This window comes from Octopus bimaculoides, chromosome 22 (assembly GCF_046866305.1).
Source record: "Octopus bimaculoides isolate indiv1 chromosome 22, ASM4686630v1, whole genome shotgun sequence".
In the NCBI taxonomy this organism is placed as follows: Eukaryota; Metazoa; Mollusca; class Cephalopoda; order Octopoda; family Octopodidae; genus Octopus; species Octopus bimaculoides.
The window spans coordinates 26,787,932-26,802,608 of NC_142949.1; the positions used below are offsets into that span (position 1 = coordinate 26,787,932).

The window sequence follows — 14,677 nt, forward strand, 5'->3', positions numbered from 1 at the left end:
TAAAAACGTGTCTGGTCATAGGGAAATATTACCTTACTTGGAAACAGGTGAGGGTTGGTGACAGGAAGAGCATCTGGCCATAGAAAATGCATTGCAATAAATTCCATCCTATTCTTGCAGACGTGGAAAAGTGAATACTAAAATGCTAATGATAATGACACACAACAGGTTTCTTTCAGTTTCTGTTTACCAAATCCACTCATCGGTCTTTGGTCAGCCTAGGGCTTAGAGTAGAAGACACATGCCCAAGGTACCATCTAGTGGGACTGAACACCAAAACACATGATTGGGAAGCAAGCTTCTTAACCAAACAGACATATTTCATTTTGCAAAGCATTTTTCTACACTACACTTCCTCATACCACACTAAATCACTATTACACAACATCAAAGGTTCTCAAAATTGGCAGTACTGCCCCCAAGGGGGCACTGGCCATGTCAAAGGGGACGATAGGCTTTAGGAGATATTTGGGATCTTTTTTAAAACGGGGGCCACATTTTTCATTAACGAAACACTTTGAAACTTGGAACACTAGTAGAATGTGTCATATAAAACATCTTTTTCTCTTAGTCTTCTTAAAAAAAAAAGAAATCCATAAATTATTCCATGTTAAAGTTGTCGTATTTCTGTAATTTCAACCAATCACTGACGTCCATTCAGCCGATATACATTAAGTGCCAACTACATAAACAAACGATTCTGAAACAATTAACCCTAACCCTAACCCTAACTCTAACCCTAACCCTAACCCTAGGGTTAGGGTTAGGGTTAGGGTTAGGGTTAGGGTTAAGGTTAGGGTTAAAGCAAATTTAAAATGAAAAAAGCAAATAAAACGAAGGTATGGAGATTAAATACGCTTTACATCGCTTAATGAGCCAAAGGAGTAAAGGTAAACAACTGAATACTTGTCAGTGATTGGTTGAAATTATCGAAATAAGACAATTTTTTACATGAAATAAATTCGAATACAAAAATATTCTTCTGTTCTATAACACAAAATAGATAAGTATACGAAGTTTGAAAGTCTTTCGGTACCAAAAACACTACGTAAAACATTAATGAAAAATGTGGCCCCCGTTTTAAAAAAGATCCGATATTTGTTGTTGGCACTCCATCGCTTACAACGTCAAGGGTTCCAGTTGATCTGATCAACGGAACAGCCTGCTCATGAAATTAACGTGCAAGTGGCTGAGCACTCCACAGACACGTGTAACCTTAACGTAGTTCTCGGGGATATTCAGCGTGACACAGTGTGACAAGGCTGGCCCTTTGAAATACAGGTACAACAGAAACAGGAAGTAAGAATGAGAGAAAGTTGTGGTGGAAGAGTACAGCAGGGTTCGCCACCATCCCCTGCCGGAGCCTTGTGGAGCTTTAGGTGTTTTAGCTCAATAAACACTCACAATGCCCGGTCTGGGAATCGAAACCGCGATCCTATAACCGCGAGTCCGCTGCCCTAACTACTGGGCCATTGTGCCTCCACGGGAGTGAGATAACATAATTAACAATCTAAATTTTACTTATAGTAGTAATTATATTATACATGATAAAACTAGTAATGGTCATTAAGTATATATCATGGGTAAAGACATGTTTGAACAAGAATAATTAACTTTTAATGTTATCTGTCTTGAATGGTAACTTTTAGGCATGCAGTCTTGCTTGTTTTCTTCGTATATTGTGATATCCATTTGAGTAATATTTATAAATTATCATCCATGTTAAGCTAGTTTAGTCGTGATATCTCACTAGCCATTTAGGTGGGTGATAGGCATAACAACTACAAAAAATAAAGAAGAAAAAAGGTTAAGAGTCACTGCACTACACTAAATTTCCTTGGACTTTGGTACATTATACTATACTTCGGTACACTAGACTGGTTTCAGTACTTCAGTACAATACTGGTTTCAAATTTTGGCACAAAGCCAGCAATTTCAGAGGAGTGGGGCTAAGTTGATTATATCAACCCCAGTGCTCAACTGATACCTATTTCATCAACCCTGAAAGGATGAACGGCAAAGTCAACCTTGACAGAATTTGAACACAGAAAGTAAAGATGGATGAAATGCTACTAAGCATTTTGGCCAGTGTGCTAATGATTCTGCCAGCTTACTACCTTACTTCACAATAGGTGCAGGAGTGGCTGTGTGGTAAGTAGCTTGCTTACCAACCACATGGTTCCAGGTTCAGTCCCACTGCGTGGCACCTTGGGCAAGTGTCTTCTACTATAGCTTCCGGCCAGCCAAAGCCTTGTTAGTGGATTTGGTAGACGGAAACTGAAAGGAGCCCGTCATATATATGTATATATATGTATGTGTGTGTTTGTCCCCCTAGCATTGCTTGACAACCAATGCTGGTGTGTTTATATCCCCCGTCACTTAGCGGTTCGGCAAAAGAGACCGATAGAATAAGTACTAGGCTTACAAAGAATAAGTCCTAGGGTCGATTTGCTTGACTAAAGGCGGTGCTCCAGCATGGCCACAGTCAAATGACTGAAACAAGTAAAAGAGTACAGAGTATATATGCATATATATATATATATATATATATATATATATATATATATATATATGTATGTATGTGTGTCTATATGTTTGTGTGTCTGTGTTTGTCCCCCCCCAACATCGCTTGACAACCGATGCCGGTGTGTTAACGTCCCCTTTACTTAGCGGTTCGGCAAAAGAGACCGATAGAATAAGTACTAGGCTTACCGAGAATAAGTCCTGGGGTCGATTTCTTCGACTAAAGGCACTGCTCCAGCATGGCCGCAGTCAAATGACTGAAACAAGTAAAAGAGCATACTATATTACACCATCTTTAAACCATACTTCATTATGCTATACACTTTGCTACATATTATTCTACATGACACTACAATTCATGACATATTACAATACACTACATTATAACTATACTACAAAATACTCTGTTATGCTACACTGCTATACAATATTACATTACTTCTTTACACTATACTGCATTCATTATTGGAGCCAATGGGGAGCCTTTATGAAGATACACAATCTGCTGGAAATCTCTCAGCCAAAATTTCCTTTATATCACATTCTACTGTTTTAAAAAAAGAATATATTAAATAATGTACTTTTATGTACATTATTCAATGTGTACATTATACCAACATGACGAAGGGAGGTTTAAAAGTTTCAGGCAGAACCTTCTGTCACCTCTCTCTCTCTTCTCTAATCAAAATACTAAAGGCATCTTTTCTTTTTCCTCAAATCAAACTACTTCTACTACTACTAAAATTACTACTACTACTACTACTAAAATTACTACTACTACTACTACTACTAAAATTACTACTACTACTACTACTACTACTACTACTAAAATTACTACTACTACTACTAAAATTACTACTACTACTACTACTAAAATTACTACTACTACTACTGCTACTAAAATTACTACTACTACTACTACTACTACAATTACTACTACTACTACTACTACTTCTACGAGGAATGATAATAATTGGGGTAACGCTATCGATCATCAGTCTGTTGAACAGGTCTGACCTAGGGCTAAAACTGCACAATAACTGCAGTAATGGCAAAAAGAGGAGGGAAGAGAGAGGAGGGAAGAGAGAGAGAGAGGAAAGAGGAGGAGTGTGAGGAGGGAAGAGAGAGAGAGGAAAGAGGAGGAGTGTGAGGAGGGAAGAAGAAGAAGAAGAAGAAGCTACTATAAATTGAAGCGGAAAAACGTCTAAGGGAGATAATTAGTGTGACGTTGTGAGAATGTTAGTTCTGCAAGATGTCAGTAGATGGCGGTATGTTCGCGGGCCGGGCACCGATTCAGTTGTTGGAGAGAAAAGGACGGAGGCGGCGGCTGCAGAAGCAGCAACATCATCGGCTTTTCTCTATTTAGAGATGTCTTATCTGCCTGGAACAGCTAGTTTGGTCGAAGAAATAGACAGTAAGTTTGTACACACTTACGTACATATTCATATAAAACAAGTTAGGGGTTTATATTATTGAATAAAACTCGATACGAGTCGCAGCGGTCAGCGACTTTGTATATGCGACTTCGTATATGCGAAGACATACTCAGTCCTTCTTTGTAGAGTACATGTTTTTTTTATATATATATGAAGACAGTGACTTCGAAGTTTCTGTCTGCTGACCAGACTGTTTTAATACAGTTAAATCAATTTGCTCCAGCATGACCGCAGCCACTTGGCTGAAACGCATAAATAAAAAAACCCACTACGTACGTACACACACATAGTAGAGTACGTATTTTTTTTTTATATGAAGACAGTGACTTCGAAGTTTCGGTCTGCTAACCGGACTGTTTTAATACAGTTAAATTAATTTACATACAACCACTACGTAGGTACACACACATAAGTTGTTAGTAGTGAATGTTTTCACCAGTAAATGAATGTATAATTGTAAATGTTTTACTTAAGACTATATATATTATAAACTCTTGTGTGTGTGTGTGTTTTTACGACGTATTGTGTCACCGCCAACTCATGTAGAACGAATATTTTAAAATTAATGAAAGGTATCTTATCTATAAAAGGCAGATTTTCTGTGTGTGTGTATGTTTAAAATTCATACATTTACACAATTCCAAATTTCTTGTATATCATAAACGTTAGCATGTTTTCATATGAGAACAGGATTATATTACAATAGCCACAAGGACTGGTTTTGTTATTTAGAATTAAAAAAATCTGTGTTGACATTCTGAGTGGCGGGTAATTGTAATTTATTACTTAAAACTAACATTAAAGCGAAGGCATACTCAGTCCTTCTTTGTGGACTACATATTTTTTTTCTTATATGAAGACAGTGACTTCGAAGTTTCGGTCTGCTAACCGGACAGTTTTAATACAGTTAAATCAATTTGCTCCAGCATGACCGCTGCCACTTGGCTGAAACGCATAAATAAAAAAACCACGACGTACGTACATACACATAAGTTGTTAGTAGTGAATGTTTTCACTAGTAAATGAATGTATAATTGTAATTTATTACTTGAAACTATATATACTATAAACTCATATGTGTGTGTTTTTACGACGTATTGTGCCACCACCAACTTATGTAGAATGAATATTTTAAAATGAATGTAAAGAAATATATCAAAAACGTTAGCATGTTTTCATATGAGAACATGATTATATTACAATAGGCACAAGGACTGGTTTTGTTATTTGGAATAAAAAAATTTGAGCTAAAAGCATTTTGAGGTCCCAAACCACAGGCATTATATTCCTTCGAATATACTTTTATTCATAAAGATGCCACAGACAGTACTTGTATTCCTCGGCAGGATTTGAACTTAGAATGTAAAGAGCCGTAGCTAAAATATATATTGCGCTTTATACAACTATGTTTTAAAATGTCTAAAAAATTACTTATTAAAACACGTACACTCACACATGTACGTTTGGATATACAAACGTCAGAATGTGTATTTCATGCTAGAGGTAATTAGTCCGTCGCTTCTCAGAATTTCATTTCTTCCTTGTCGGAACAAATGTAAATCAACTTAGAATATATATATTGTTATATTTTAGTCGAGTCGGCCTCTTGCTACTCTGAGTTACACTTGTAGGTGCGTAGGGTCTTCAGTATTAACTTGCCTGAAGACCCACAGGGAGAAACTCAAAGCTAAAATAAAATATATTAAATCTCTACTATGGTATTGAGTACTCTTTGTTCCGGCAGTCAATACTAAACGGATACACACACACACACCTGTTAAAGCCCTCATATTGCTCAAAATTAGAAGTTCTTTATGGACATGTTAATTTTTAAATTAACACAACCTAAATGGGGCAGCACATTTCAGAATTATTAAAAATATTCTTACTCGTGACAATTATATATTTGCATGTTCATTAATTAAAGTGAAGATAGAGAAAATCAATTAATTGCGTTTTTTAGAAAATGTATATTTCTTACAATTAAACCTTGGGAGAGGCATTATGCCGGTAATAAACACACGCACTGGTTCTGTCCTTTATTAATTTATAAACAGTATATAGTTTTTTGTATATTTCTTAATTGTGAAATATTTGAGTTTAAAATTTCATTCTGGTATGAACAACTTTAGGCCTGTTTATAATTTACACATTTTTTCAAAATTATACTTCAGTAAAACATGAACATCAGCTCTTTGAATCTATCTTTAGGGTACATATTTTTCTTGGGCTGGTCACCTACTGTACGGAATATTTTATAAGGGTTTCGAATTTGGTTTTAACTTTGTCCTTTCTCTATCTCTCTTATTGAAGATTGCAGTCCTTTAATAATTCTCAGTTCAGACCTGACCCTAGCAAACTTAACTTTTCCCCTCCATAATTATAAAAGGTGAAATTTAAATCCTAATAGATAGTACTTTCTCTCATTTCTTGACCTTAACAGACTCCTTTTGCAAACAAGGTTTCAATTCTTTCTCAGAAACTTACCATTTGTAGATGAAATTCTTGTTTCATTCTATTTCTATTTTTGTAATATACTGTATCCACTCGTTTTTGTATTGCACCCCAAACTTAGTGTTAAATCTTGGTACAAAATTTTTTTTTTCCCTTCAAAGTTTTAGCTTTGCCCCATATCTAAGTTGCTCCCTAGTTTTTTTGTTTTTTGCTTAGTTAAATTCTGATATAAAATAATGACACTAGTAAATAGGGTATATATAGTGTATTCTACTATAGCCCTGAGCTGACCAAAGGCTTGTGAGTGAATTTGTAGAGAGAAACTGAAAGAAGCCAATTGTATGTGTATTACTGTCTCCTTGAGTTGACATTGCATAGTATTTGTAAATGAGTGTCACCACCATGCAAGCGTTTTTTTTTTTTTTTATCTTTCAGAAAAGCTGCTTGTCGTTCTCCGAGATGGTCGTACATTAATAGGTTTCTTACGAAGTGTTGACCAGTTTGGTAAGATTTTACCTGAATTTATAAAATCTTTTCATGATTCTATTTGTAATGAAATACACTTTCTGTGGATTTCAATGAGTTTTTGAAATCAAGAAATTTGAAGTTATTTAGTAAATTAACATTTTAGTATTTGGAAACTAACTTAACAGAACCTAACACAATATTGTAATGGTAGGTTTACATTTAGATAAGAACAGGTGCAGGCATAGCTGTGTGGATAAGAAGCTTGCTTCCCCACTATGCAGTCTCTGGTTCAATTCCTCTGCATGGCACCTTGGGCATGTCTTCTACTATAGCTCCAGGCTAGTCTTGTGAGTGGATTTGATAGCCCTTTGTGTGTGTGTGTGTGTACCTTTGTCTTGACATCACAAGTGTCTTCATCATGCAAGCAATGCTGTTTCCAATCTCCTGTAAAAAAAAAAGTTTGGCCATGGGGAAATATTACCTTGTTTGAAAACAGGTGAGGGTTGGTGACTAGAAGGGCATCCAGCCATAGAAAATTTGCCTCAATAAATTCCATTTGCTACATGCAAGCATAGAAAAGTGGGTTTTCAAAGGATGATGATAAACTTAGGACAAAAAAAAAATTGAGATGAACAAATACAAACAAAATGCAAGTCAAAGGTTGCGAGATTATCTAAACATACTTGCAGCAATTGTAGCCACTGGGCAAGGTAGAAGAAAAAACGGACAGTTAGCTTCCTGCATTGTTGTTGAGCTAACTTCAAAATAATTCACAATTTCCATCCTTAGAAACCTGAAAATTCTTGACTTTAGAATGTTTATGTCTGAACTACATTATTATGTTATATTGTCAGTGCCACGTAAAAAACACACAGTCCACTCTGCTAGGTGGTTGGAGTTACGAAGGCGTCCAACCATAAAAATTCAGCTAAAACAGACAGTGAAGCCAGGTGCAGTCTTCTGCCTAGCCAGTCTCTGTCAAACCATCCAGCCCAGCATGGAAAACGGACGTTGCCGCTGGACTGGCTGCCGTGCAGGTGGCACGTAAAAGACACCATTTTGAGCATGGCCATTGCCAGTACTGCCTGACTGGCCTTCGTGCCGGTGGCACGTAAAAGCACCCACTGCACTCTGAGTGGTTGGCGTTAGGAAGGGCATCCAGCTGTAGAAACTCTGCCAAATCAGATTGAAGCCTGGTGTAGCCATCTGGTTTCACCAGTCCTCAGTCAAATCGTCCAACCCATGCTAGCATGGAAAGCGGACGTTAAACGATGATGATGTACATCATTCCTCATCTCAAAAATATAGAACTGTAGTTATTAGTTAGAGGTTTAGACTTAAATATTTTAAGTGAAATTGTGATATTGCTGTTTTTTGTTTTTTGGGGGAGCATGGGATAAAGTGGACTGAATTGTTTATCATTTTGTAATATAATTCTCCAATGTATATTACAGCCAACCTTGCTCTACATCGAACAATCGAACGGATTCATGTTGGTAAGAAGTATGGTGATATTCCTCGTGGAATCTTCATTATCCGTGGAGAAAATGTTGTTTTATTAGGAGAGATAGTAAGTAGAACTCTTTCTATTATTACTGGACATACAATGGGGGAGGTGCATGGGTTAAGGTGTTGCACTCGCAATCATAAGATTGTGGTTTCGATTCCTGGACCAGGCAATGTATTGTGTTCTTGAGCAAAACCTTGTCTTCATGCTGCTCCGGTCCACTGAGCTGGTAAAAAATGCATAATCCTGCAAAGGACTGATGTCCCGTTGAAGGAGAAATATATACACCAGAGACAGGCAACTAACCCTATACTCTTTACAGAGCAATGTGGACTAACCATACAATAGGGGACACTAAGGTGACAATTGTTAGTGTCAGATTAGAATGTCTTTTGGCATTTGTTCCAACCCTGTGCTCAAAATGCAACCAAACCAGCTTTAACTTTTCATCCCTTTCATACTCTTTACTCTTTTACTTGTTTCAGTCATTTGAGTGTGGCCATGCTGGAGCACCGCCTTTTAGTCGAGCAAATTGACCCCAGGACTTATTCTTTGTAAGCCTAGTACTTATTCTATCGGTCTCTTTTGCCGAACCGCTAAGTTACGGGGTCGTTAACACACCAGCATCAGTTGTCAAACGATATTGGGGGGACAAACAGACACATACATATATATGACAGGCTTCTTTCAGTTTCCGTCTACCAAATCCACTCACAAGGCCTTGGTTGGCCTGAGGCTATAGTAGAAAACACTTGCCCAAGGTGCCACGCAGTGGGACTGAACCCGGAACCATGTGGTTCATAAGCAAGCTACTTACCACACAGCCACTCCTACGCCTATGTTGATAAAATACTAGTTCGGCACTGTCTCCTTTTCCTCCCTCTGAAAGAAATCAACTATATTCAGACCTGGATATGGAGGATGGGCTCCACTAGATTTAGATGCCCAAAATGTGCTATATGTTGGTGATGTCTCTGAAGTGATGGCACCAAGCACTGTAAGGGTGCACCACTGCTGAAATGTATCATTGCACATATAACAAAGCTATAAAAATATAAAAGATGAGGATGGTGAAATAAATGTGGCCAGTTGCCCCAGTTAGACATATATACGTTCACACTCACTGCAGTTATGGTATCACATCCTAAGCACTTCTGTTGAGAGACCAGTAGTTCTGAACGTCTTTACTTTAGATACACGATAATTACTGATTCCCTTTACATGGAAAGTTTAAAATTTAGACAAGTAGAAAATATTGTTCACACATTGTTCAAAATGCTCAACCATTAGTAGATCTATTGTTGTTTATCAGAGGGACTTGGTTCCCAAAAGACTGATAAATAAATCCTTTCTGTGCACTTTTGTAAAAGTCAAAAATGGTAGGTATATAGATACCAAATTCTTGGTCAACAGTAGTGAAGCTTCCAGTGTCATATTTTCTTTTAACGAAGTGGATATGTTCATCTACATTATTTGTATGGTCAGGCACCTTCATATCAGAACGAATGGTAGTCATTGACACCAAACTCATGGCCAACAGCAGCAAAACTGCCATCACCAAGTATTTTCTTGACTTTAGAATTTTTATATCTAAACTGCGTAATTATGTTACATTGTCAGTGCCATGCAAAAAGCACACAATCCACTCTGTAAGGTGGTTGTTAAAAAAGGCATCTAATTATGAAAACTGTCAAAACAGTGAAGCCTGGTGCAATCTTCTGCCTAGCCAGCTCCTGTCAAACCGTCCAACCCATGCCAGCATGGAAAGTGGATCTTAAACAATGATAATGTACAAACAATTTATGAACATTTTATTTCTAAACTAAGGGAGGTAATGTTTTTATCCATCTGCCCCCAAAGACAGTACATTGGTACAGATTATCTTTTCCTAGAGATGATACACTCATCTGTATTGGTTTGTTTGGATTAAATGCTTTCATACTGGAACAGATAGTAGATTCATTGACACCAAACTCGTCCCACAACAGCAAAGCTTCCAATATTATGTACTCTACCTTTTCCTGTTGTTGTTGGCACTGCGTCGCTTACGACGTCGAGGGTTCCAGTTGATCCGATCAACGGAATAGCCTGCTCGTGAAATTAACGTGCAAGTGGCTGAGCACTCCACAGACACATGTACCCTTAATGTAGTTCTCAGGGATATTCAGCGTGACACAGAGTGTGACAAGGCTGACCCTTTGAATTACAGGCACAACAGAAACAGGAAGAAAGAGTGAGAGAAAGTTGTGGTGAAAGAGTACAGCAGGGTTCGCCACCATCCCCTGCCGGAGCCTCATGGAGCTTTAGGTGTTTTCGCTCAATAAACACTCACAACGCCTGGTCTGGGAATCGAAACTGTGATCCTATGACCGCGAGTCTGCTGCCCTAACCACTGGGCCATTGCGCCTCCACTCCTTTTCCTGCAGAGAATACTCATCTGTGTCATTTGTTTAGGATCAGCTGAGCTTACTGAGTTATGAATTATTGATAAATAAGGATACATGTATCAAAAGTTTTTTGTCTTGAAATACATTTTAAAATCTCTGCAGTACAGAGAACCATTTGAGAATTAGATTTAAGCCATTAAAACTTTTGAAAAAAGAAAATGAATGGGCTGTTTTGGAGTTGGTGGCGTTTGCAAGGAGTCTCAAAAGTTACCCTTCATTCATCATCGTCGTTTAACGTCCACTTTCCATGCTAGCATGGGTTGGACGTTTTGACTGAGGACTGGTGAACCAGATGGCTACACCAGGCTCCAATTTGATTTGGCAGAGTTTCTACAGCTGGATGCCCTTCCTAATGCCAACCACTCCGAGAGTGTAGTGGGTGCTTTTACGTGCCACCGGCACAAAAGTTCATAAGTTCTGGTTTTTGTTAAAACTGGTAATGTTTGTAGAATGGAATGAAACACACATACATGCTGAAGTATACACGTAGATAGGAGACATTATAATTTATTAAACACAATTGACAGAAGCACTTTCCCACTCTTCATACAGAAATATTAAAAGGTCTGATGTCAAACAAGTCAGCATCAAAGTGATATCAAAACCTCTCATTCCCTTCCATGAACACACCACAATCTACATTTTCATGATGCTATGCATCTTATCTGCATACTTGTACTCAAAGAACCAAATTTTTCTACATTTTAATGCCACCACCTATCTTTTGCAGAATCCATTTTATCACAATATTCAGGTCAAACCTGAAGATTATCCAGTGTTTTGAGGTGATTTTTGTGTCCCCAACTTCAATAACTCGAAAATATCTGTAGATTCTTCAACTTTCACTCCATCACTTTTGGTAGCTTCACAAAAATTTCATGGTTGTGAAATATTTATTGAAAACATCCATATACACTTTGTAAATTGGTTGGCATTAGGAATAGCATCCAGCCATAGAAACCATGTCAAAACAGACTATGGAGCCTAGTGCATCTCTGCCTTGCCTGCTCCTTTCAAACTGTCTAACCTGTGCTAAGAAAACAGATAACTTCTGGGTTTTTTTCTTTTATTTTCAGCTGATTGTCAAGTAGAAGGGTAGAAAGGTTACAACTTCTGCAGTAACCCGATGGCTGACTGTGTGTGGGATGTTTTATTTACTTTAGCATTGAATGATTATAGGTGATGTTTCCATAACAGATTGGAGGCAAAGTTTAGATGTCAGTGTAGGGATTGAAGGAATTGGGGGGAGGGAGTAGGAAAGTGATTCTAATAGTTCAGTAATTGGAGTAGAGGGCTGATTGATGATTTTATTTATTTTTGTGTAGGATGTGGAGAACGAAAACAGCCAAGATCTGGAGCAGGTCTCCATTGATGAAATACTTGAGATGCAAAGGGAACAGCAATTGAGACAATTGGAAGAGGAAGAAAGAAAGAAGAAAGCTCTTTTGGAACGTGGAGTTCATCCTCATACAGATTCCATCCAAGACGATTATTTCTTTTAACAAACCAAGATGGCTCATGTTCTCCTTTTCACAGTTGTCGATGCTGCTGTCAGGAGCTGTACAGGACTAACACAAAAGACTGATAACATTAAATTTAGTTATCATCAGCTTCAAACTACCTCTGGGTGGTGTTAAAGAGAAATGGATGTAGTTGTAGTCTACAGCAGAAATGATGATTACATATTATTTTGTTGATGTCATTCAACTCACAAATCATGTAACCTTAATTTAAGAAGCCATGTTTTATTGGTCAAACAAATGAAACTCTCCCGTATGAACACTGGACCAGTGTAGGTCAATACTTTCATCTTAAAATTGGAGCGTTTCACTTCTTGGAATAAAATTTTAAGTTTTTTAAAAAAAATTTTATATGTTTAGTATCAATATGTACCTCAGTTTTTTTTTTTTTGACTAGGTACATCATTTCTTTGCCTATCCTAAGTGGTGACTAGCCATGACTTTATAAGTTTTTAAATCAATCTACATTATGCAGTCTCTTTGTTTTTTGAAGAAAATGGTTTGTATGAGACGGTGCTAAAAAGTTCCTGGCTTTGGCTAAAAGAAAATACAGGAAGATCAGTTATTTTATTCAACATACTCCTCTTTCTCAGATTCACCCACTTATTGCTCCTTCAGTTTTTCTAATTCCTGTTACAGAACTCAGAATATTAAACCTCCAACCAGACCTTTTGCGATACCCTTAAAGCCAGGAACTTTTTAGCACCTTGTATAATTCCAGAGATTTGGCAGCCATTTCTTGTTGGTTAAATGTAGAGGAACCTGAAATGGACATCCCTGTAAGTACTACATCTATCTAATTTCTTTCATGATTTGAGGGCATTTTTTAATTTTTTAAGGACAAGCAGCTTTTAATATTCCAATGAAGTGAAACTGTTTTGTTGTTATAGTTTTAAATTCTTACCCTCTTGCCCAGATCAACAGATTGAAATCATATTCTGCTGACACAATATCGTGTTATTAGTTATGCATCTATTTATCAGGAAATAAAATTACAGCTATCACATGCTGGCAAGAATTTAACAATATAACAAGTGACAACAGTTAAATGCTCAAAGGATCCCCCAAGAGTCACTTGGGCTTTAAAAAAAAAAAGCAGAGAACCATAATCTCTCTAAACTTGCAAAAGAAACTAGATAATTAGTTTATGAATAGACACAGTTCAAGTTCCTTTTATGTATATCTGTGTAGTCAGTAAACACTAACATTCAGATTATTTTGTCAAATTTAATGCTTATTTATTGTTTTGAAGTAATAATGCATTATCTCACAACTTTCAAATACATTGTTGAGTAGGTGTGAGAGGCTGGACATGGCCAGTTTGAAAATAAAAGGGATAGAATATTTTGGCCTTTTTGGCTGGGGTAGGGCTGTTTGGTTAAGCAACATGTTCTTGAGCAAAACATTTTATTTCATGTTATAGACCAGATCAGTGTCCCATTCAGAGGTAATATTATAATCTCAGATATTTATCTGCCATGAAAGCTAGCCCAAGGACTCAATACTTAATATCCATGAATTGCTGATCTTCATTTTTGGATGGATTGCTATAAAGGGGGAGAAAAAAGAAATTGAGTGGGCTGTAATGTTAGTAACCTGCCCAAAACCTAATATAGGGAAAATATTAATATCAATTAACCCCAACCTCATTAAAAGCTACAAAATATGCAACATTGCAGCATTTACATTCCAAACACAAATGCCAAAGTTTGGTAACCATACGGAAGACCCTGCTTTTTGCAGGACAGTATTTCTAAGAACAAAAAATAAGGTGAGACTAGTTCTTTGCATTAACAGGATGCAGTTTTGGCACTAACTTATTTTTACTTGTTTCAGTAGCTAGAGGCACTGTTGTTAGTATTATGAACAAGTTTTTTTTCTTCTTGTAATTTTGAATAGGACAATGCAAGATATTTCTGTATCAGAAAATGCAGTTATTATTTAACTTCAGGCCAACAGTCAAACATATAATCAAAAAATATTCTATTTGTGACCACCCTAACTTATTTCAGACAGAAGTTTGTGGCTTTTAAGACAGTTGTGAGTTAAAAGTTCATATGGCTCCTATTTCTAGCAGAACAACAACTATAAAGGTCCCCTGTTGGCTATAATGTGACGTTGAATTCTTCAGTTAACATTAACACTTGTGAACCAGAATTTTGTTTTATTTACAACAAAAGAGCCTCTAGGTTGTTTCTCAATCTACTACAAATATGAGCTAAATCTGTCTTAAAACAACACACACACACAGCTGAAATACTTACTCTCTAAATATGAGCTAAAAATTAAAAAAAATTCTGAAATTACAAAGGAGACAAAACA

At 36.9% G+C, this 14,677-nt stretch overlaps 1 protein-coding gene across 1 annotated transcript; it reads left to right on the plus strand.

The window, feature by feature from the left end:
• The first annotated feature begins 3,716 nt into the window (after positions 1 to 3,716).
• On the plus strand, positions 3,717 to 12,701 carry LOC106881185 (U6 snRNA-associated Sm-like protein LSm1). Its single transcript, XM_014931475.3, has 4 exons — positions 3,717 to 3,937; positions 6,849 to 6,917; positions 8,336 to 8,451; positions 12,161 to 12,701. Exons 1-4 carry the CDS (start codon positions 3,760 to 3,762, stop codon positions 12,335 to 12,337), a joined length of 540 nt encoding a protein of 179 aa, XP_014786961.1. The 5' UTR covers positions 3,717 to 3,759; the 3' UTR covers positions 12,338 to 12,701.
• Positions 12,702 to 14,677: the final 1,976 nt, after the last annotated feature.

What these genes read in the sequence shown, in the direction of transcription:
- LOC106881185 (XM_014931475.3), top strand. Translation starts at nt 3,760, where the DNA reads ATGTTAGTTCTGCAAGATGTCAGTAGATGGCGGTATGTTCGCGGGCCG. An exon ending in ACGAAGTGTTGACCAGTTTG is followed by an intron (nt 6,918 to 8,335) that starts GTAAGATTTTAC and finishes TGTATATTACAG; the next exon opens with CCAACCTTGCTCTACATCGA. An exon ending in TTGTTTTATTAGGAGAGATA is followed by an intron (nt 8,452 to 12,160) that starts GTAAGTAGAACT and finishes ATTTTTGTGTAG; the next exon opens with GATGTGGAGAACGAAAACAG.